Consider the following 24,765-nt stretch of genomic DNA (forward strand, 5'->3'; position numbering starts at 1 on the left):
GGGGGTCTTCCCGCCATCTGCCATTTTCTAAAAAATGTTATGTTTTTTTCCGAAAACAAATTCGCAGTAAAAAACCCCAGGAAAAAACATCCCACGACGAAAGGACGTTGTACTGCGGTTCTTAGCCTCAAAGGTAGGAGAAGGAAGAGGGCCCAGGGTGGGCGGTCAGAGAGTGAGAGGGAAGGAGGGGTAGCTGGTGTTCTGATTAGGAGGATCCCAGTACTACTGGCATTAAGGCAGAGATCATTGGCAGCGGACCACTCCTGAATTGCAGAATGACAGTCTAGAATGAGAGAAGGAGTAGAGGAGGCTGAGGAGAGCCTGAAGGAGAGCTGAGTGTCCTCCACATAGCACTGGACATTGGAACAGAGGGCAGCTATGCAGTGGGAAAGAGGTGCCAGGTATTGGTTGAACAGCCAGAGAGAAAGATTAGACCCCTTAGGAACACCACAGGTAGAGAGAGAAATAGAGGAGAAGAAGGTCACCAGTTGGACCTGGGAGGGTGGATCAGTTAGAAAGGAGGTCAGCCAGGCCAGGGCCTGATTAATGATACCAAGGTTATCACAGAGCTGGTTGAGCAGGATGGCATGGTTGACCATATCGAAAGCAGAGGAAAGATCGAGGAGGATGAGGACAGAAGATGGTTAGAATGGAGGTTTGAGAGCAGGTCTTCACAGATATTCAGGAGAGCAGTTTCCATGCTTCTGGCTGCTCTGAAGCCAGACTGATGGTCATGGAGACAACCAACAGATTCAGTGTGAAGGTTAAGCTGGGAGATGGCCTGCTTTCTCAGGGGTTTGCCCAGAGCAGGAGTAATGGAGAACGGGCGATAGATGGCTGGACAGGATGGATCAGCTGAAGGTTTCTTAAGAAGGTGGTGCACAAGTGAGTGCTTCATAGGGGAGGAGAAGGTTACAGTGGCAAAAGAGTGATTGCAGAAATCGGCTTAGGCTGGAGCGAGGGTATCAATGTGGTTCTTGATGGTTTTCAAAGAACAGGGAAGAACCTGTTTTGACAAGACCTTCATAGATCAGACTTGTCTAGAAATGTCATCAGGGATGAACAAAGGAATGGAGGAGAAGGGAGGCGAGAGGCGGCCACAAGAGTGCCAAGAGAGGAGGAGGAGGATGGAGAGGAGGCGAGGTTGGACAGTATGTCCTGAGTTTTAGTGATGAAATGAGAAGCCAGGGCCTGGGAGGTGACAGGAGAAGTAGAAACTGTAGTTGTGTTGCAGTGCATATAAAATATGAATTCATAATTAACATGGGCCAGCCAAAGTGGCTGAAATGTCATCAGATCATCATTTTGTGCACCTGGTGACAGACGCCTGGGTTCAGACAAATGTGTATCTTATTTTGTAAAGGCTTTCTGTTACTCAGTCATGGATATTAACTGTCAATCAATCTATTTCATTTCCCTCATTAACTTCATGTAAATCCTCAATCTGGAAGTTGAAAGGATGGGGTTCGACATCTGGCAAACCTCTCAGAATGCTTCCTCAACATATATGTTTTTTCTATAGTGCTCATCAAAAGTGCCATATATGCACAGCCATAGTGAGTATTCATTTTTATCTCCTGCATTTTGAATTAGCTTAGCCGTCTAATACCTTGAGCACGCTTTGCCAGCAATACAGCACCCAGAGAACATTTGTATACCATATTGTTCAGTATTATGCATAATGTGGCTCGCCCGATACTTTCGACTAGGATTCCCATGATTCCTCACCATTGAGTATGCTTGTTGTGCCTGATGGGAGTTGCAGTTACAAATATGTAGAGAGTCAAAGATTGCAGAACCGGTGTAGGTGAACCAATATGTCACTCAGACTTATGAAATTTTGAAATTCAGTGGATTCCAATGAAATTACCAGGCCCACCTGAGTCTGGCATCTTGACCTACCAGCTTTCCCAAATGATCAATTGGATAGATATACATTGCCTTTTTGTAAATATTCTGTAATTAGAGTGAATAATAAACTGAAGTGTCAGGTTTTCTCCAGTTTTTCCTCAATTTCTAATCTGAAAGAGCGATTCTTTGGGCAGAATAATGCAATGCCCGTCTCCCCATTTCATTTGAATTGACTTTCTTTTCTTGATCAAAAGGACATGCCAAAGAAACTACTTCACATGTTGGATGTCAGTATAGAGCGACATAGGTTTGGGCAACGTTTACTGGAAGGAAGTGCTGAAACACATCAAAGAAATCTCCGGCCTCTCAATCCCTTGGGACCCAGGTGTTGTCCTGCTGGGCGAAACCAGCAACGGAGCATTCCCGATCTCAGGCCACATCTCTCGCCTATGCAACCACATAGCTGCGTAAATTGCACTGGCCCTCCTATGGAAAGACAAAAACGGCCCCTCGATCGCCCTATGGTGGGCCAAATGCTGGCAGATAGCAGTATCAGAAAAAATCACAGCAATACGCTCAGACTCCCTAAATAGAACTCTTCATATATGGGACCCATTTTTAGACTATGCGGCCAAATATCCAACTCTCACCAGGAGGCCTCCACTCACAAGGTGGCTCCAATGCAGCCCCCTCTACTGACCGCTGATCGGCCCACAATCATTTCGGAGTTTAATCGGACAAGCACCCGAGATAAAGCCACTCAACTGCCGCAGCCAGGAATCAATCCACCATCTCTCTTGCCCTCAACCCACAAAAGCCTATAAACACACTATTTGTTGTTGATGCTGATATGCACTGCTTTGTAGTATGCAATATAAAAATTTTGTAAAATCAATAAAATGTTGTTATGAAAAATAAAAATCAGGTACTTTTTTTGGTAGAGTGTAGGGCACTTCACTGAGAACACTCATTATTCAGAAGCATATGAACACGTTTTGCTGTGTATACAACAGAGTGACTTGTCGGTTCATACTGAGACCAGGTTACAGAAACCATGCTATCCTATAAGGGGGATGATGACATGTAATGAGACAATTCTGGATGGCACATGATGCAATCAGTTATATATTTTTAAATTGTATATATTTACAATTGAGGCACGAGGGGATATAGGGATTTGTCTATAATAATACACATTTTTATCAGGAGCCTCGGTTAATTGGTCTCAGGATTCCAAAGTCAGCAATTTAGCCACTTTCCCACGTGTTAGCATTCAAATGTTCTCTTTCTTTATTTCTGTGGTTTTGTAACCCTACCTTGCGTAAAGGCGATGTTCTCTCAGGAATTCTATTGCACCAATGATCGGGCATGTATTTTCGAGATTATATCGATCGATCTAAATGTTTTTTTCAATGCATTTTACCTTCGGTTTTCTCACATTTACACAACAAAACTCATGGGTGGGAACCCACATTTTTGTGATTATCTTATCTGTTGATCCATCGCCCTAATTCAAGTGCCCTCGCAGCAGTATATCAGATCATCCACTCCTCAGGTTGACAGTGACATGTCAAACCAAAATGCTCAACCTCTTCTCATGACATTAGTGCACAGCATAGCCAAATGTACCTTGTCATCACCAACATCATCACGCAAAACCAGGAAACTAAAAAAAAAAAAAACACACACACACACACATATTCAGCATAATATATTTCACTAAAAGAGGAAAAAAACGTACACTTTTAAGAAAATACCAGTAGTCTGGATTTTACCTAGTAGTTATATTTTTAATTCAAGTTAAATATAGAATATTACATCCAAGGAATCATTGAACATTTTATAGTATATAAATGATTGCAAGAAACCGTTGTTTATTACATTGAAATGCAGCACTTTGCCATTTGCACTTATTCATGCCATAATGCTGGCATGTTGCTTCCTATCACTGGCAGTACAAATGGTCAAACTGGTGCTTCACGATCGTCCCAGAATGTGGTTATTACTGTTCCATTACTGATGGTTATCTTCCAGTTCTGGTTAAAGAACCCATACTCAGGAACATTGTATCCATGGCACTTGCACATCCAAATGACGTAACTATGTACTTTTGCGAAGGCAAACATACATATCAGTACCCAATGGGAAAAATAAGTTACACAATAAATCAATATGTTAATTAAAAATTTAATGTTTGTTAAAATTTACATTTACGATGTAAACTCTTTGTGTCAACTTGAATATCAATGTGGCACATTGTTAATCATGAAGCATACAATTGCATAAATATTATATTAATTTTCACTTACATTACTGGCTAATTTTCCATTGTAGCAATGAAAAGTTGAATGACCATCTCGTCGAAAGTCTTATGAATAGAAAATTAATTTTTGTACATTGTATTTCATTATAGTGAATCATATAATTTCTTTGTGGTTACTCGCCACATTGTGTCCTTGAAAATGTTAGTACGAGGGCTTTAGGGACAAATAACAAAGAGACCATGTATTGTGTGGTCAAGTTACCAAGGAAAGTTTCATTTTTGGGAACAAATACCACAATATGAGCAATATTATCATCTAGTTTCAATTGCAAGCTGGGCTATGAAAATAAAATGATTGAACCTTTAACAACAAGCAAACATTTTCATTGTTATTTACTATAAATAAAAACATTTTTAATTTAACCTTGTTTAATTATTTAAACATTTTTAATGTGCAAATAGATTATACCTGTCTTCAAAATCAAATTTATTTAGCTACAATCATTAACGACTAACTTCTTTCCACCCAATTGAAACATTGTTCCACAGTAACAATGACACTTTTATCCACGGTTTTATGTGAATAGCAACCAGTGGCATAATGAGTGGGTCTATAACTTTGCCTGATGAGCAGGAACATACCAGAAACAGGTGTCCATGTTATGTTATGTTATGTTAAGTTATGTTATGTTGTGATTTGTACCACACACTGCTGCCATTTTCATGTTCTCCATGCGACCTGTGCCCACCCGCTATCGCACACTGTAGTATTTGCAGCTTGGAGCAGTGCCGGACATGGACACCATACAGTGCTGTGTTCTCAGGGTTGCCCAAAGACAGGGCCAGTCTGTGTGGCTGACCAGTTCCTTGTGGCCATAAGGGCTGGGCCTCGCAGGCATATGCTGTCTGCCTGCCTATTGTGGCATTACTTCTTTTTCTGTGCATGTATGATAAGCTTTGTCATAGATGCCCAGAAGGGAGACCGTTGTGCAGCAGTTGGGGATGGAGAGACTGCCCTGTCTGCGCCTAAGCTACTGGTCTTGCAAGGTAGTAACGAATACCATGCTTTTTTTTATAAACCATGCATGGTGTGAGTTGTTGCTTGCTTAGAGTGCAGTTTGTGGCTGCCAGTTGAGCACTTTCTTCATGTGTCCTGATGGCTTCTACTTTGAGCATCCTGACTGGACAGCAGTGTTGCCATACCTGCTTGGCCTGGCTGCGTGCAGATTTGCAGCCAGGAACAGTACACCAACAAAAGTGTGGCTGTATGCTCATGTTAATGTTCTGCACCCCGCATGCACAATGGGTGATACAGAAGGAGCATGATTCGTGTCACACTCCAGGACGTCAACTGCACTGCAGGCCCATTAAGAGGCAGAGCTAGATGCACAGCATGAGCATGCCGTGTTCCACCTCAGTCTGAATGTTGCAGGGATAGGGTACTGATTCATGTCGCCATATGGGTAGCCGGAATGATTGTGTGTATGCTTATCATTAATTGTCCAAGGTACATTTGGTGGTAAAAATAGCATGACTTTTTTCGTGGCATGCCAACCCCAATCTTGCAACTCTGGTTAGTCCCCTGATAATAATGTTTTGTAATATATCACCAACACTTACACATTTTTCTATACTTACATCCTCTCTATGTAGACAGCCAGCATCAAACATGGAGAAAAATAATTATGTTTTTACACCTAGGCACCAATAGGTGCCAAGCATTGTATTAATGCTCTGGATGTTGGATTGAAGGTAACAGGGTCCCATCCATGGGTTTCGCAGCCTCAGTGATAGCTTTGAAGGATGGAAAGTATAGGGCTTGTGCTCTGCGTAATGGGGAGGCTAGATGTGAGCTTGAGTGTCTGTACTCTGGGTCTTGGGTTTGTTGGATTGATTTATTCTTTTTTGTTTTGTTTTACCCTACTTACTGTGAATCGATCTCTCATATAATGGCATTACTGTCACAAGAGCTTTTACAATGAGGTGTCAATTTTTCTTCAATGTAAATTCAAGCACTCCATCACAATAGAACATAGCCATATCAGCCATCCCATGTTCACACTTCTCAATAAACACCACTTGATTACACACACTGAACACACACATTGCCACCTCAAATCCAATACAACTTAGATAAATGCAAAATTCTGTCCATCAGTTCCATCATTTCACCCTTGTAACTCATCCTTCAAACATGTGTCACTGCACCTATTCCCTCACCTGATAAGTATGTGTTGCTCCTAGTTAACTAGCCACTCCCTACCCACCTTCTCTGCTGGATTAAAACACACTAACTCATTTTATAAATCCTCTCTTCATGCCTCCCATGACTGACTATGATCTTCAAAAGGCAGTTCAAATACCCAGCGCTTCTTGGACACACCAATTGCATACATATTAGAGCATGCAATACATTATATATGGTTGAAAAACAAAATATTACAGACATACATAGAAACAGACAGACACATAGACAGAGTGTGTGGCCTACTTGTTTCGGTTGGAGAATGGTCTATAGAGCTACAGAGTTGTCCAACAATGTTAGTAGATCACCAGACAAAATGTATACAGATATAGATGTATGTATAGAGACTGATGTATAGATAAAGTTGCAGACAGAGGATAAACTTTGAGATCGATAGATACATACTAATCTCTCACCCCCATCGTCACGGCTTTCATCAATGCTTCTTTCGCATCTGGAACTGTACCACAATGCCTAAAAGAAGCTTGGGTTCACCCGCTCCTGAAAAAACCCTCTCTCGACCCTTCCTCTCCTAATAACTATCGCCCCATCGCCTTTCTCCTCAAAATCCTAGACAAAGCTGCACGCAATCAAATCCAACACTACCTGGAAACCGACACCATCCTAGGCAAAAGACAATCAGGTTTCCGCAAAGGCCATGGGACTGAAACTGCCCTTCTAGATCTAAAGAATCAAATTACCAAAATAATGGACACAGGCAAACCTGCTCTCCTCCCACTGCTTGACCTCTCTGCTGCATTTGACCTGGTCGACCACAGCATTCTCACATCTCACCTCTTCAATGCTGCGCACTTCTCTCACAAGGCAACCAGTTGTATCACATCCTTCCTTGAAGGTAGGGCCATGAAAGTGTACTCTGACCAGCGCCTCCCCAACCACTATAAATTTTGGAGTCCCACAAGGGTCTTGCACTGCACCGACCGTTTATAAGATATTCACTAAACCCCTCTTTCACTTATTGGACTCCCTCAGCATAGCCTACACAAACTACACAGATGACACGCAAGTTCTCTTCCCCCTCTCCGGAGACTATGACCTAGACTCAGAAGCCCTCCTCAAAATCTACTCCACTATCCAAACGTGGATGGCTATCAATGGTCTCTGCCTAAACGGAGACAAAACCGAAATCATCATCCTAGCCCCCAGCGAAACACTACTAAAATCAGCCCCGATTATTCTGACATGATTATCGACAGTATTAGCATACCTGTCTCATCTGCTGTCAAGACATTAGGAGTCTACATTGACGCCACACTATGCATACAATTACAACAAGAACACAATTTCAGTATGAGAAACCTCTTCACACACAATCATTACAACAGCAGATCTAAATCTAGGAGCAAGGAGCTCTCCAGCATCCTAAGGGAACAGGAGTCCCCAGCTCTGCCTTCAGTGGACTGCACAAAGGATGCAGCCTGGTGTACCAAAATACAACAAGCCCTAGCGGACAAAATAGCCTCACTCCAAACCAAAATAGAAGCCAAAAAGAACAGCCTCTCGAGCAGCTCATCTGATAAACACTCTGCCAAGACTCAAACCCCTCAGTCCCCGCTGTTTACATTCTACCCGGTCATGCCCAAGGTAGTGGAAGACATCGTCATAGGCCTTTAGCCTTCAAGATGTCAAGGAGACATGTGCCCAGCTCCTATTATCAAGGAATGCACTAAAGAATTGTCTCCATTCATCGCCACAATGATAAACTCCCCCTTCAAGTCCAGCTTTGTTCCCAACAACCTCAAGGAGGCGTGGGTCATGCATCTCTTAAAAAAAAAAAAAATTTAGACCTTGACATACCAACAAACTATGGGCCAATCACAACTGTCCCCTTCCTCTTAAAAATTCTGGACAGAGTTGCATACCTGCAAATCCAGAAACACCAGGAGGTCAAAACTCTTCTTGGACTCCGACAATCTGGATTTCGGCCCAGGCATGGCACTGAGACCGCACTCCTGGATCTTAAAATACAGATGGATGAGGCGAAAGACAAAGGCAAATTGGCCATTCTCCTCTTGTTAGACCTCTCAGCTGCATTTGATCTGGTTGACCACCAGATTCTCACTGAACATCTAACCACTACAGTGGCCTTCTCTACCAATGCATCCAACTGGATTAAATCATTCTTATCCACCGCACCACCAGAGTCTTCTCATTCTCTGCCTCAGCAGCCCCGATCCCCATCCACTGTGGGGTGCCCCAAGGCTCTTGCGTCTCAACAACTCTATAAAACATATTCACAAAGCTCCTCTTCGACCGTCTTGACAACATGGTGTCATCTACATGAACTGCGCAGACACCCAGGTTCTCATCATGTTGTCAGGATGCTACGCTGTTGACTTTAAAGTGATCAACAATATCTATTTGGAAATACAGGTATGGATGGCTGCACACAGCTTCTGCCTCAATGACAAAAGAACAGAGCTCCTTATTGTTGGCACCCCGGCTCACCTTAACAAGCTTGACCCGTGGTACATGTCCTTCAACATTGATGGGCACCCGGTTAAAGTTGCGAAAGAGATAAAAACTCTAGTTGTTTATCTTGACTCCACACTATCCTTAAAGAAACAAGTGAGCTCCATTGCCTCATCAACAGCCTACACCAACAAGCTAATCAATGTCTGTAAATCATACTTATCCCACATTAGTTGCATGACGTTAGCTAGAGCTCTAGATGTCTCTAAATTAGATTAGTGCAACACGCTCTTCCTAGGATTCTCTGAACAGAATCTCAACAGACTTCAAGTCCTACAAAACAACTCCTTAAGAGGAGCACTAAACATTCCTAGATCCAGCCATATCACGAGCCTTAGACAGAAATCTAACTGGCTCCCAGTGTGCGATAGAATCTCACTTCACGCTCTGGCAATCACCCACACATGTATGGCCAACTCTGCCCCTAAATATCTTTCAGACAGGTTCTCCTTATACCAGCCAGCCCGACCCACCAGATCCTCCCGAACACACCTCCTCTCAGATCCAGCTTTAACCTAATAACTGCAGGTGGAGCCTGCTTCCCCGTCCAAGCCGCCAACGATTGGAACTCCCTACCTCCCACCATTAGAATGGAACCTTCCTTCAGTGCCTTCAAAGCCAGGGTAAAACTCTGGCTCACTGATAAGTCTAACAACTAATAAACATATTAATATAAATAATAAACAAATATTAAATGATGACTATCACTATTATTTGTATACCTGTGGTCCATGTGCCTCTTCCATCTCGACTGCTTCAGTAGTAGACTTCTTGAACATAACTGCATGTTCAATACAAACTGGATAGTAGTTAGAGCCTTTAACACAGTAAACTACTTAAAGACATTTTTAGAAAAACCTTTAAAAAATGTATTCTTTAAAAAGATAAAGTACAACAGTGGAAAGAAATACAACATTTTAAAACTAATTGATTTTGAAAAGTACCTGTTGAACTTCACTGATGTCATAGGGAATTGGCGTTTTAGTTAGCACTATGCTGTCATCCTACAAATATAAACAGATTAAATTATTGATACCAAAAATAAGATGTATTGTCATGCTCATTTCCATGAATGGCACTTTAGAAGTCGAGCAACATTATATCAATATATACATAGAACATTTTGAGAATCAAATATTTTATGTAATTCTTCCATGATCATAGTATTTTGGATGGATTACTGTCCATGTGGACTGTAGGTAGGTTAATGACACAACAATATTGAGGAGTGCAATTATTATGATTTTTCAGAATTATTATTAATTCTAAAGAAATTATCATTTATGTTATTAATTGGAAACAAAATATTATTAATGAAAAATCATTAATATCATTCAATAAAGTAACGTGTCATACCTCATCTGCCTGACCGAGAAGAGTATGTGCCAAAGTAGCTGCATCCTCCTGTATCTACATTTTTTATTTCATAATTGTGATGTTGGAACAGAAGTATATCAAAATAAAGTAATTCAAAAGATAATAGATAATATGATAATATCTTACATTTTAATTATTATCAATAAGAAATATAATCAATAACAATGATCAATTTGTTTAGAAGTTGAACTTGACTGTATACATGTATAATACAGTCACATATAATGTAGAATAGGAAAAAATATTACTTGAAAGGGAAGTGAGCTTGATGGTGATTCCAGAATAGTTGTCAATGTTGAAGCTTGTTCCTTTATTCAATTTAGATTTTTGTAACAATTGTCAATAGAAAAGATATATAATATTAATGCAAAGTAGACAATTTAACACACTATAGATCAGTTTACGTGCATGCCAGTAGGGCTCACCATTTGCATATTTGAGGTGTCTGTCGTTTCCCTAATGTTAAGTATCTGGACTTCCATCACTGTGGTCTACGTAATGACACACATTGTAATCATCACGTTTAGTAAAATAAGCAATTTTCTTATACTGCTGTGTAAGTTTTTAGAAATGCTCACATTGCAGTGAACGTTTTGTGTATCCCAAAAGTATGGATTTAAAGTGAACGATTTTAAAACCTGTGTACATTTTAACACTACAGAAACATTTTCAATAAAATATATACACCAATTTTATACAAAAACTCAAATCAGTTCATCTCATTACCTATTGACAAAGAAGTTCAATAAGTGTGTCATAATTTTTCCAAAAATATATTCAGAACGGTGTCTATATGTACACAAATATTAATCTTTCAACTTTCACTACTCACCTGACTCAGTGTGTGCTGAAAAGCAGTTGGAACAGCATTGGGAAGTAATTTGCAAAGGAGTCTGGGGCGATGCGTTTGGTGAACTTTGATGGTTCATACTTATCTTTAGAGAAGTGCATGCTGCAGATGCAGAATAGATTGCCCATCACGTCCTTCAAGACATCCTTTGCTCTGCTGTTAATTTCAGATACTGGAAATCTACAATTTAACAGCCATGTTCTTATTATGACAGATCCTTTGGGAAAATATGCATAACTGTACCCGCAGTTTTGAGATGGCTGATATTAGAGACCCTCAAAATGATACATAAAGGCATTGTTAGATATCCTGAAGATCTTGCAAAACCGATTAGAAAATTAAATTAATTATGCATGACAGTGATTAATTCAACTGAATAATCTTGTAAAAACAAAGTGCTGTACAGTTTGGTAACTGCCCTGTTACATAGTCTGACCAGACAGGCAAACAAAGTACTTTTAAGTCAATGGTCTGTCACACCAAGAACCATATTAGTGGTACATAGATCATCCTTGGAGCCACCACAATAAAAGAGGGGTGATCAAAAGATTCAATTCATTTAAGAGATAATAATACTTTGAAAGGTTGATAATGGTGAAGTCATTCAGATACATGAACATAAAAATCAGATGGAAATTGAGTAAAAAGCACTATAAAAGTACGAAATTGAACACGAGGAGACTGTAATAAACAAGAGTCCTATTACCTGTATAAATTCGGCAAAGCGATTCAGCAATAGGGATAAGAAGAGGTTGGATGTTGATATCCGTAGTAGACAGAGGGGATGTTTTCTTGCTAAGTTTGAAGGAGTTTATAAACGCTTAGAAAAGTGGGTGTGTATATGAATTTGTTGCGTGAACGCACTGCCCTTAAATTTAGTTGGTCTTTTTTTGATTGGCATGACCTACTATCATTACATATTTGGGTATGTTCGAAGATTGATGGCGGTGACGGTTTGATGATATCAAATTTCAAAGAACAATATGGGCATCCACAACCAACTATTGCGAGCGCATGCTCTCATGTGATTAGTGCCTTTGTGTGGGTGTATAAGGATGAAGCAAGTGGAAGAGCCCAGGGTCTCATGAATGGTTACATACATATGTAGATTGCAGGGACTATGCATTCATAGGCGAGTATGGAGACACATGGTCTATGGTGGCCATGTGGACAATGATCCCTAGAGGCAAGTACATTGTATTCAGCGCCTTGCGCCTTCCGATCTACCCAGCCCCCTTGCAAGTGTACGATCGCAGGTGACATCTGCTATTGATATTGGAGGGGGATGGATGTGAATGAGGTGAGCACAAAAGGCCCAGAACCACTTCAAAGGAGACAGCAATATTTTGATTGCAGGTCATTAAAGAGGAGTATGGAGACAACAGGTCCTAGGTGGACAATTGTTGATAGTCGCAAGAACACATGGAGTTGTATATTCACTTACAGAGTGTTGGACCTACTGGCCCAAAAATAAAACGCAATAACTGTAAAGGCTTTCAATAATTTAGTGCATTGATAAGGGATACAACTTTAGTTGCCTTTTGATATATTATGAATGACGAATACATATTATTGATTTCAGTAACAGTAAACTTTCTTGATGTAGATGGTATGGTATACTTTTTTTTTATTATTCTTGGAGGTGTTTGGTGACTTAGAAATTACTTGCATTCAATTGTCATACTACCATATTAGTTTGATTCATTATGACAGTAAACGTGTTATCATTGTTAACTTTTATAGAAAGGGTTGTTTATTCAGAAATACAAGGCATAAAGTAACATGTGAATAAACGAAAAGAATATTATTTTCATTCACCCTTTTAATGCAAGTACAGATGACTTTTTTATTTTCACTGCATTTTATGTGCTCTGATATATGTTGTTGTTGAAAACTTGGTATTTGAAAGCAAAACTGAAAACTTTAAATGAAACACATAGTACATTGAAATAATTTGAAGAAATCCAATGAAAACTTATTTTATACATATATTTCTTATTGAGAGTTACATTTTGTAGTAAAATGCTACTTTTTTAAAGGAACGATTGAAGGAATATACCAACTACAAATCATGCTACTGTGGTTGATGTAATTTCTGTATAAACCCTGTGTAGTGTCCCGAATCACTAGGAAATTGTTCACGAATGGCTCGAACGACACAGGTAGGTATTACTCGTCGAACGCGGAAACTGAGTCTTCCATTAATCCACCAAGTGTACGCTTGATAGGCCACAAGTCTGTACCATCTGGGGAACAAATACAGAAAAAGTTTTGTGGAATGAATCCAATATTTGCATTTATCTTATTCAGACTATAATCTAAAATGCAAGGGATTAGTATGTTTGAAAAAGGTACCTTTGTGAGTAAAGTACTTTCAGCACAATAAGGGTGATCTAGAAATGCATGCACACTTTTGAACAATAAAACATAGGAACATAGGTAATTGTCTGTTTATCTTTAAAGGAAAAGAAATGTTAATGCTATGTCATTAAATATAATATTGAATAGTTTGCCTTGAAGTAAGAACTATACCTTTTTTTAAATATATCACATTTTTTATCATCAGCCACCCATTGCACTCACAAATTAGTAGGTGGACAACATAAATGGCTACAGTTCAAGGTCGTCACTAATAAATGCATAAATACAAAACGTAAACTTTACTTGGAGAACAAAGGTGAATTGTTACTCTAAGTTAATGCATCAGGACCATCATCATCCTCAAGATGGATCTTCAGGCTGCCCTAAAGGTCATGCAGCTGGGTAACGCATAGCAGTGGATGTTCATATTCAGCTATGCAGGCAAAGCAGCCATAGTTTTTCTGCAACAGCTGTTCTTGACTTCAGTTGGCATTACCTCATATCAATTGCAGGTACACCAAGTGGTAAAGTCTTGCATGTTTATATGATCAGGATCCTGTGATTGATCGTCACGACTTACAGTAGATTGCCCAGCTTTTTGCCTTCTATCGCTTAAGCATTCCATCTTCTGTATAGGTAGAGCTGAATTGTTGCCATCATTCTTGATTATTGAAGAAGTATAAAAGCAACTGTGGGAGAAAAAGAAAAACATTTGTAATTTGGCTAAAGTAACAAAATGAGATTTTAGTTTAAAATGCAATATTGAATATAATTATGAGAAGAGACATACTTTTTTTTAAACCCATAGTTCAAAGACAAAAGGAATTGGCTCAAACTTTGAAATTTCGCATTGTCACATGTAAAAAATACATAATGTAAGTATAAAATTTTAAAATGGTTTAGTAAAGACATTTGTGAATTATACAAATAACTTTTAAATACAAAGCGCAAACTAAGTAAACTAATTTGAGGTAGTGTAAGTAACTGATCTTAGTATGTCATACTAGGTAGATATGAACAAAAAGAAGCCATGGCCCTCATTACGACCCTGGCGGAAAGTGACTGACCGGACCGCCACAGCGTAAATAGCGTTTCCGCCATTGCACGATGGAGCAAAGTGCGGCCCATTCCGACCCATCGGGCACGAGCACCACGGCATGGCGGAAGTGCAAAGTCCGCGATGGCGGAAATGACACCAAAACGGCCCACACCGCCGCCGTACTGCGCCCTAGGTGCAATACCGCCACCCATTTTAGCGGACACCGCAGTGAGCGCCAACCGGAAAGTACGGTGACCGTAAATATACGGAAACGGAAGTAAAAACATGGGCCCGGAACGGGAAACATCCCGCCGTACACCCATAAAACCACAAAATCCACACAACCACTAAAAACACTACCCTGAGACACACCCCAACCCGTCATCCACCCTAGCGAAACCAAGAAAAATGGGAAAAGTAGCGAAGAAAGCGTGCGACCGCAAGCGGCAGGTCCACTTCTCCCGTGAGGAACTCACCGTGCTAACAGAGACCCTCCAGGAGAATGCCGCCGCCGTCTTCTCCACGCAAATGACCAGGACGGCACTTGCGAACAAGAAGGCCATATGGGCTCTGGTGGCACAGCGGGTAAGTGCGGTGGGGACCGCACCCCGCAACCCACAGCAATGCAGAAAGCGATGGGACGACCTGCGGATACGCGTCCGGAGCATACTTTCTGCCAACCGCAACATTGCCACAGCCACCGGGGGAGGATCGGAATCACCCATCAAGTTGACCCCCTGGGAAGAAATCTGTGCCTCCACCATTGGAATGGAGAGCATAGAGGGAGTCGGAGGGATGGAGAAAGGAGTGCAGACATCCGGAGAATCCGGTAGGTGGCCCAAATAAAACAATGCCAAATCCACAATGTCCAATCATGTGAAGTACCATGTGTCCACATAGTGCAACAGAAACACATGGCCAGGAGGACGTCCACACACATTGGCCTGATAGCGCACTTTAAAACACACAATAAATACATCAATAATTAAAAACCCCAAAAACACCCACTACACGTGCAGCAGGCACACCCTAACTGCAGGCTGCCAAACAACTGCACCCTCACTCCACACACAAATGAAACCACCTCCAAGGCCCCGACCCAAATCACCCTCAGGTACCACCCCAATGCATGTGATACAATGCCATTCCAATTCCCACAGACCCATTAATAACCCTCGCCCTCCTTTACTCCACCACAGGGTCCGATCCAAACGACGAGCTTCAGGACACCCCTACCAGCACACCTGCAAAGAGGGCCAAGACCAACGGCCAAAGACCCTCCACCTCAGCTGCACGCATCAAGACACGGCAGCAGCACAAATCAGGTGGCAGCACAGAGGAGGGAACATCAACAGGCACCCCAGCAGCCAGCATGCCCACAACAGCAGCACCACAGGTCCCCCCAATGGATGCCACAGAAGGCACTGCCTCTGGTGGCAGCAGCACCATAGGTGACACCCCATTGATGGCAGCATGCTCCGACACAGAAGACGGGGATGTCGAAGTCAGATCCATCCATGACCTGTCCCAATCCCCCTGTCTGTCCCATCCCGTACAACATGAGGATACCACGCAGGGGCACCCACAAGACGACGACTGGCCATCCCCCACAAGCCCTGTGGCAGGGCAACATGAGGCGAACAGCCCCTCTGTGACACCACCGCAAATGGCCATGGCCCAGCAGAGGCAACAGTCCCTCGACCAGTTAATCGTGCAACAGCAGCAACTGGCCACGCTCCTCAAGGACCATGCCAATGAATGTGGGGGCACTAAGGCAGACATAGAAACATCAACTGAGACACTTAGGGCAGAAATGGAGAGAAGTACAGAGAGCCTGAGAGTCCAAATGGAGAGAAGCACCGAGAGCCTGAGGGGGGAACTGCATGCGACGTCCAAAGACGTATGTGCCGAACTTGCCGCAGTGCGCCGTGTGCTCACTGAGCTCTCACAAACCCTTAGGGACATGCATGGACGTGAGCAGGCAGAGACATCATCCGTTGCAAGTTCCGTCCAGGGCAGCCCCCAACGTAGATCTGGGAGGAACCTGCGCTCCACAGGCAGGGGTGCCCCTGATACCCGCAGAGGGGGCTTGCAATAGCGACTGCCCACTGACAATGAGCATCTTTGGACACTGGTGTTCGGGGGGGAGGTAGGAGGGTGGAGGGGGTGTGTTGGGCTCACTTGGGTGGCGCGTCGATAGGGTGTTCAACATGATATCACATATGCCATAAACAATGCACGATCAACCAATGAGATGTGTGGACAATGATCTTTGTGTACTAGGCCATCATAGGCGTACAGTCCATGTTGTGCATGTACCAGACACACACAGTGCCACGAGTACCGTGTCCATGTATCAGCCACCAGGCATGAGTGCTAGAAGCATGCATCAATGAGATGCTGACGAATGTCACGGCAGGCCTGTGCCTCGCGGACTCCTTGAGGTGCTGCCACATCCCCACCCTCATCATGACCATCCTCAGGTGCTTGCAGTTCTGCGTCAGGGGGCATGGGCACATTTCTACGTACGCACATGTTGTGGAGCATGACACATGCCATCACCATCTTTGCAACCTTCTCATGGCGGTACAGGAGTGCCCCGCCAGACCTGCTGAGGCAGCGGAAACGAGTCTTCAGTAGGCCGAATGCCTGTTCTATGACTACACGGGTACGTGAGTGGGCATGGTTGTAGTCCTCCTCATGCTGGTCCCGTGGGTTCCGGACTGGTGTGAGGAGCCATCTCTTCAGTGGATATCCAGCATCACCTGTATGTGGACGATAAACGTATAATGTGGAATGCCATTGCTACGTACGCACACACACCCCCCCCCTTCCTGCAAGGTCATTGCCGAATCACATACCCCACATCATCATGCATGAAATGAGACTCACCGAGTAGCCAGGATCTGTTCCCTGCGTGTCGCTCCATGTAGCGTGGTATTGTAGAGTTCCTCAAGACCATAGAATCATGGGTTGATCCAGGGAATCGGGCACAACAATGTGTAATGATCCTGTTGGAGTCACACACCATTTGTACATTCAGAGAATGATATTGTTTTCGGTTGCGGTACTGGGCCTCCATGGCATGTGGGACGACCAATTCCACATGGGTGCAGTCGATGGCACCAATGCAACCCGGTATGCCGGCAAGTGCATGGAATCCCACTTTTGTGTTGGTAATTTCCTGCTCCGAGCGTGGTAGAGAGATGTAGTCGTCTGCGTGCTGCAGGAGGGCATCGAGCACTTGCAATAGTGTCCGTGAGAACAGTGGCTGAGAAATGCCATGCAACTGTCCGACTGTGTGCTGGTAGGTGCCTGTGGCCAGGAAGTGGAGTACAGACACCACCTTCAGTAGGGGTGGGATGGCGGTTGGGCTATCTATCATGCTGACAAGGTCAGCCTGTGTCATGTCCACGATGGCGGCTATGGTGTCCCGGTCCAAACGGTAGAGGGTGTGGATCTGCTCATCAGTGAGGTTGAACGGATGTGCTCGGAGGCGTGGGATTGCGGGCTGCCTGCGTGGTGGTAGTGGCTGTGCTGGCGGCCCTTGCTGGCCCTGCCTTGCCCTCCTCCTCCTCCTGCGTCTCCTCCGTGCGGCCGGTTGTAGTTGGTGTTCGTCTTCTTCTTGGAGTTGGAGTACTTGCAGTGCTATCAGGTCCCCCAGGGCCAACATCGCGAGTCCTGACGGTAGCATTTCGGAGTGGGTGTGGTTGTGGGAGGAGACTGGGTGTGCAATTTATGTGTTTTCAGGCTGTATGGCCTCCACCTGTGGTGATTCATTCCACCTGTGCAAGCTGCTCTCCCCTTTGGCCGAGCACGTCCCGCACACAACGCTGCACTTCGACGCATGGCATCTTGCAATTGCAATCATGTATTTGTACCCGATGGCCGTGTAACATTGGTTGATATGTTCATTCGGCTATGGTCCCATTGTTTCACATGCAATCTTTGCAGTCGCGAACAGACTTGTGAGGGGTCAGTGGAACGTAGTACTCGAGTGACGGTGGGCCCTCATGCATCACTGTACCGAGTTGCAACGACGGGCGGGGCGTCCCATTTGTGAGTGAAGGCAGTTGCCATTTTCACACACAGCCGCTCTAGATGGATTAATTTGTGATTTCAAGCGGCCACAGATGCCTTTTCGACGTGATGTTGCAAATGAGGAATTCGAAGGGCGGCGCTTTCGGTTATCAGCTAGCGGCGAGGAGATGCCCACAGGTCTGACTGCAAATATAACGTTCTATTGTTCAATGTCCTTGAGACAGGGGCCATGGCGAGGATGCAATGATTGATATGAATAGTTTGGGATGCGCAATAGCGACGTGGGCGATGAGGCCGGACGTTCCCAAATACATGTTACTTCACTACACTGGAATTACGGGCTGGAGCACAGTGGATTTTGCAGGCTGCATAACGCACAGACTCAATGGATATTTCTAATGTTATGTGAGTAAATATTCAGGCGTTTTTATCCCGGGATGAGGGAATGATGAATGGATGCATGGACAGATGATTTGATACAGAGTTTGCCATGTACAGGGCTTCTTGGAATCTGTCCGCCTCCCCTGCGCTATGTGATGCAGGGCTGCCATAGTGGGACCATCGTCTATCTGGCCTTGTTGAGCCCTCCCTGTCTCGACGCGCCCTCAGACACTTGTGTCCATGCACGTTACCAATCCCATCTGATGGATTCTGTTTTCACAGACGCATGCACAGGTACACTCGTGTGTGATGGTGTTTCCACCTCGATATAGATAGTTATGAGTCGCAAGTGGTTTTGGGGTGGTGATGATCCTTTGGAGTGGGCTAGCATGCATATGGCTGTGGATTTAGTGTGATCATTGAAGTGAGTTGTTCGAATGTAGTTCTGATGGCCATTCTGTTCTTTTTCTTTTCTTTTGGTTGACAGGTATCTCCTCCCCTTTTGCCACTGCCATCTGTATGCCACTCCTGCAGAAGGCTTTTACTCCCGACACCTGCTGCTTCGTGTTAATCAGTGGAGCAGCATTACGATCTTATGGGACGATCGCCAATGGGCCACATGCCCTTACGCAGTACTAGTGGCTCGGAGCAACATTTCGGCCTTTCAGCTGGACTAGTGCCTCCCCATTGGGACGGCCCTGCGGTTCTGTGCGCTTCCATGTTGCCTTTTCGTACGTGAATGTGGCTCTGTGTACCATGATGGAACAGGGCGTCACACAAGAAGTAGCTGGTCATTTCTTGCGGATGCAGCCCACAATGGTGAAATGTGTTTTGGAGTTCATGGCCTAATGGCTGTATAGGCTTGGTGATTTTGTTGTGCATTAAATTTCTATTCTGATATGGGCCGTGTAGCGTTCTTCTTTGCAAGTGATGTGGCATGTTCCTATTTGGGGAGCGATGTATTGTGAGGAGATCTGCATTGGGTTCCAGCTTCGGAGTATAGTTGCGTGGTACTGTGCTGGGCGCGTTTGCCTACGAAGCCCAGTGAGGTCAGGGATGAGGGCTGCCAATATGACTGTTTGAATGATGTCATGCTCAGGGGCGGGGGATTAGGTTTTGTGTAACAGATGCCGGTCAGCCAGGTGGACTGGTGGAATGATGTGATTTTCGGAATGTTGCTGGTCACAGGTGCCTGTGTTTGCGTGCGTTTCTTGGTGGGGGACTGTGGTCATGTCCATTGGAATGGCTTCTGTATTCGTGCCATCTGTGCCCTGCAGCTCCCATTGGCCCCTCTTGTGATTCTTTTGTTCGTTGGCATGCATGGGTGACTTGTACATTTCACTGGTTGCATTGTGACTTCATTGCACCTACGGGGAGTTGTACTATGTGGGCAGGGAGCGGTGTACAGGCACTCAGTTGGGCCGTTTACGGTTGATTCGCGATGCCGTACTTCTCGCCATGGCGGAATGGTACTTTCCGCCGTGCTTGATGGCGTTAGGTACATGTCCGCTAGGGTCGGAATTTGCGTACCCTTGCGCCATGGTGGTATTTACGGTTTGGCATGGCGCGCGCGCGCGTACTTGGTGCAGTTACCGTTGGCGTTCACTACGGTGTCGCTAATGGCATCGTACTTTGCGGTGACGGGTCATAGTCGCACCGAGCGCTAATCGATGGCGGTATTGCATTTCCGCCATCGTTTTTCGATTTCCGCAAGGGTCGTAATGAGGCCCCATGAATGAAATAGACTGACGGGAAGGAAAAAGAAGCTCATATGTTGTTTGACCAGAAACGGTTTGTTGATACTCCTTGAGGAAAGAGGCGTCTTGACATTTCCATGGGCACATGTCAATAAATTGCACATAGAGGACATTCAAATGAGACGTGCACTGGCGCTGTGACAAAGGTCATAAGCGTCTAATGATATCAGCTTCAGTGGCAAGTGATCTGATTAACTGCCGCGAGGGCACTTGAACATAGGGTGACGGATGAACAGATTAGATTAGCACAAGATGGCGGTTTCTGGCCTGTGAGTTTCGCATGTGTAAATCTGAGAAAACCAAAGGTAAAATGGATTCTAAAAATGTTCAGATCAATCTATATGTGCTCAAAAATACATGCCTGATCCATTGGGGCAATACAACTTCTGTGAGAACTTCTCCTTTAAGACCACATTCATATATATTGTTGCTTTTGAATATTTCTCAGCATGTGTGTACTTCCCTTACAAACACAATAAAGAAACAACCACAAAAGATGTCATATTGATCAACATATTGCAACATTATTTCCATTGTAAACCTTTAATTTAATTCCTTAGTAACATGAAACTGCTAGCTGATTGTATATCTGTTTGTATTCTGTATACCCCCATTCCTATCTTGTTCTCCGCCTGACTTTCTATTTGAGTGCAATGCTGTGTACAGACCTGCCTTGTCTGTAAAAAGTATTGCCCGACTGTGTGCTTCTAAAAGTGGGCCTGCCTGTCTGTGTAAGTGATTGCCCGTCCCTTTGTGTTGCTTTGTGTATCACTGTCTCTTTTGTCAGTATGAGGCCTGCATGCCTTTCTCAATTCTTTTCTATCTGTTGGTGGCCACGTGGCACGCCTGTGTGACTGTGTGCCGGCCTATCTATCTGCATATGTACTTCCCCATCATAATGCATGCATATCTGTCGGTATCCATGCAGTAGGTCTTTGTGGCCGCATGTCGGTCTGTGTGGCTGCATGTCTGCATATGTGGGTCCACATTGTAAAGCACGTCTATCTGTCTGTACCCATGTGGTATGTCCGTGTGATTGCATGACATTCTGTGTTGCTGCATATCTGTCTGTATATGTCATACCCCATCCTAATGCATGTGTATCTATGACAATTCTGCATGTATATCGGTCTAAACCCATGCGATCTTTCAGGTGAACATGAGGACACGGATAGCCTCCATGAAGGCTTCAGCGGGCAGGAAGGCACCAGCGTTAGCACAGAGAGTTTATTCGGGGACCCTTCATCCTCCAGCGGATCGATTTACAGCTCAAGTTCACGAAAAAGGTAATCATACCATTCTGGGTGATCATGATTCTATAACCCATTTATGTGTCACTTTGATGCCATCATAAACCGTGCTTTACAATATGAGGGTATGCAAGAGAAGACAACTAGACTGACACAGTCAACCCATCATCTTCCATTAGACCACTGTAGCACTCCATTGTATGGTAAATACCTGACAATTAAATTACCCCCAATGTCATCCCATATTTGACTTAGAAGATCCATGAAAATGAGGTATATAAGGATCTTACAATTGTGGTAAATCTGTTAGCCTTTGGTAACCCCCTCAAACTGCAGAGATCATAAGGTGGACCATAGGTTTAGTATAGCCATTGAAAGCTGTTGCTGCCATTGCTTCTGTCTTTTTCTTGTTTGTTTCAGTGTATAACACATCTTTTATTTGTTTTAAAGAAAGCTTTATGGCAGATTGGGTCTACAACACAAACAAAAGCAATTATGGTGCACTGCTCGTTCTACTAGTGAAAGGATCCACAACAAATAGAATAGGTCACATGACATAACAATGTGTATCCACTATCAGGAGCGGGGGAGAGTGGGCGCTAAGGGCAGATGGCAAAAGCTGTAGAGTGTGTAACACATCCATGCAGAGGATTGCAGAGGTTGCTGGCATAGTGTCCTACCCTTTATGCCGTGCTAACAATGATCATTCAACATTTAGCATGAGAGTGCTCTTCTTTGGTTCCTTCTTGAATGAAGGAGCTCTTTCCAGCGGGGCTCGTCTCAGTGGGTCTGAAAGCCGTAATACCACACTTGCTGTTCTTTTAGATTTCCACAGCCTTAGAAGTATTTGTTTTCATGATACTGCTTGCAAGGTCATTGTTTATTATCCACCATGGTTATCTGGAGGGAGCATGTCTCACTGAGGACCACCAATGATAGGTCCAAGCTCAGGAGGAATCCAGAGGAAGAGCTGGCGTAATGTGCTATACACATACAATACATACTATACAATACAATATACAATGCTCTAGATGAGGTTTTGCTTTTGAAGTGAGTAATCATATTGAAGAGTGACCCATTCCCTGGACTACCAAAGCGGCCACAGACTCACCACCTATGGTATATGCACAGCTGCTAATGTTATGTTAATAAGCTTTTATAGTGCACCCATCACCGCTGTGGAGGTCTTGCTGCGCTGAATGTTCCATTTCAATGTTAGAAATGTGTACACTAAGCAATCCTAGCTAGTGGACACAAGAAAGGTGATTTGAACAACCCCACTTCCTACAACCCTTCCTTTGCCTTCGTAAAGACCCCTCGGGGTCGAAACACGTGTTGGCTGACCACCACAAGACTATGTGTTTACACTGCAATAAAAGTTTCACTGTAAAACACTGCATTTAGCATGGGAATCAATTTATACATAGGATTCTCTAACCTAGAAACTGCAAGGTAACCAGGACAGTCTCCCTATACATACATACATATATACATTTAACTTCTTTGGTGATTAAAACAAGTGAGAAAACGGTTTTGGCCTTGTCTACCCACCAAATGATTTTTAAACCTGAAGATGTTGTTCATTAAAATTCGGAATAATCTTGAATTTGTCAATATCTTAATTCCAACGATTTTGTCATATGTTTGCTATAAACTGACATGTCTACTGCCACGATTTGTTAGACCATCCCAACTGACACCAACCCTGACCTGCTTCTGCTCTGACAACATTCTGATTTAATGTAACCAGATGGAAGTAGGCCCCTACCCCTTCCCTGTCAAATAAGGGGGTCTAGCGGTTAACTGCCAGGAGCCTACTACTCCCACCACTTCAAAGCTGACCTGAGCCTTCCCTACCTTTCTTCTAAAACCCAGGATGTCTGGGTATTTTTTCTGACCCTGACTCGGAAATGCTAAGCTCTGATTTTCCACAGTCCTGATGAGGGACAGAGGAGGGGCAGCTCTAGACATGCTTGGAATGGCGTCCGGCCTCCATCCTCACCCATAGGCAGCTCACAAACGCTGGACCTTATTGGACTAATCGTTCACCACCTGGCATTAACTTGCTGTCGAAACTCTCACTGCACTTTATGCTATGGTAGCTGTGAAGTGGAGCAGGGACTTGGAAGAAGTGTTGTGTCTGTCTTGGTCACAAAATATGTCTCTAAGCGGGGTTCATCCACAAACAAGTTACAAGCAGTACATCTGATTTACTCATAACTCACTCCTCAGGAGAGACTACATCATTGACAAAGAAGTTACAATGAATACTCCTGACATACACTGGAATGTGAAGAGTAAGTGAGGAGTAAGTTACCAAAACTATAGGTAATTTCTTTGTGAAGCAAATAGTCCCTCTCCAGGAGTAACTGCTTGTAATGTCTTCAGGAATCTGAACCTGTGGTTATAGGATACTGCCCTCTTTAATTCATTTTGTATCTCAGACCACTTTTCAAAAGTCCCATTTCAATCTTTATTTTTCTCTTGTTGACACCGTAGACAACCTAGTATAGGTTCATTTTATTTTATCCTCCTTTTGAAATCTGTAAAAGTTTGTGTTGTCATTTATGTTTGCGCTCTTTGTTATGTTCAGGTTTTAAAATGTGTCCACTTGTAGAAGACCTACCTACTCTTGCATCAGGTTGGGCGATGTATGTTTTGGATCCATTGTATTGTAGTAATAGCTAGTTATTTATATTGCACTTTCACCAAAGAACTGTACATAGAACATATGTATATAGAATTATTATTAATGAACCAAAGTGGGTACTCATTAAACAGCATCTGAAAGATGAAAGGCTGAGTCATGTTATATTTGTGACACACAGCATTGCTAGGCTGAAAAACGTGTAATAGC

The 24,765-nt window shown here is 43.5% G+C and overlaps 1 protein-coding gene across 1 annotated transcript in view; it reads left to right on the forward strand.

Annotated features, from left to right (window-relative positions):
* Positions 1 to 24,765, forward strand: part of FER1L6 (fer-1 like family member 6) — a 1,078,814-nt gene that overhangs the window by 468,110 nt on the left and 585,939 nt on the right. The window contains exon 3 of the mRNA XM_069621590.1: positions 21,812 to 21,944. Within this exon, the coding sequence (XP_069477691.1) occupies positions 21,812 to 21,944 (133 nt within the window). The remainder of the gene's footprint in view (positions 1 to 21,811; positions 21,945 to 24,765) is intronic.

This window comes from Ambystoma mexicanum, chromosome 5q, assembly GCF_040938575.1.
Source record: "Ambystoma mexicanum isolate Mex_15411 chromosome 5q, UKY_AmexF1_1, whole genome shotgun sequence".
In the NCBI taxonomy this organism is placed as follows: Eukaryota; Metazoa; Chordata; class Amphibia; order Caudata; family Ambystomatidae; genus Ambystoma; species Ambystoma mexicanum.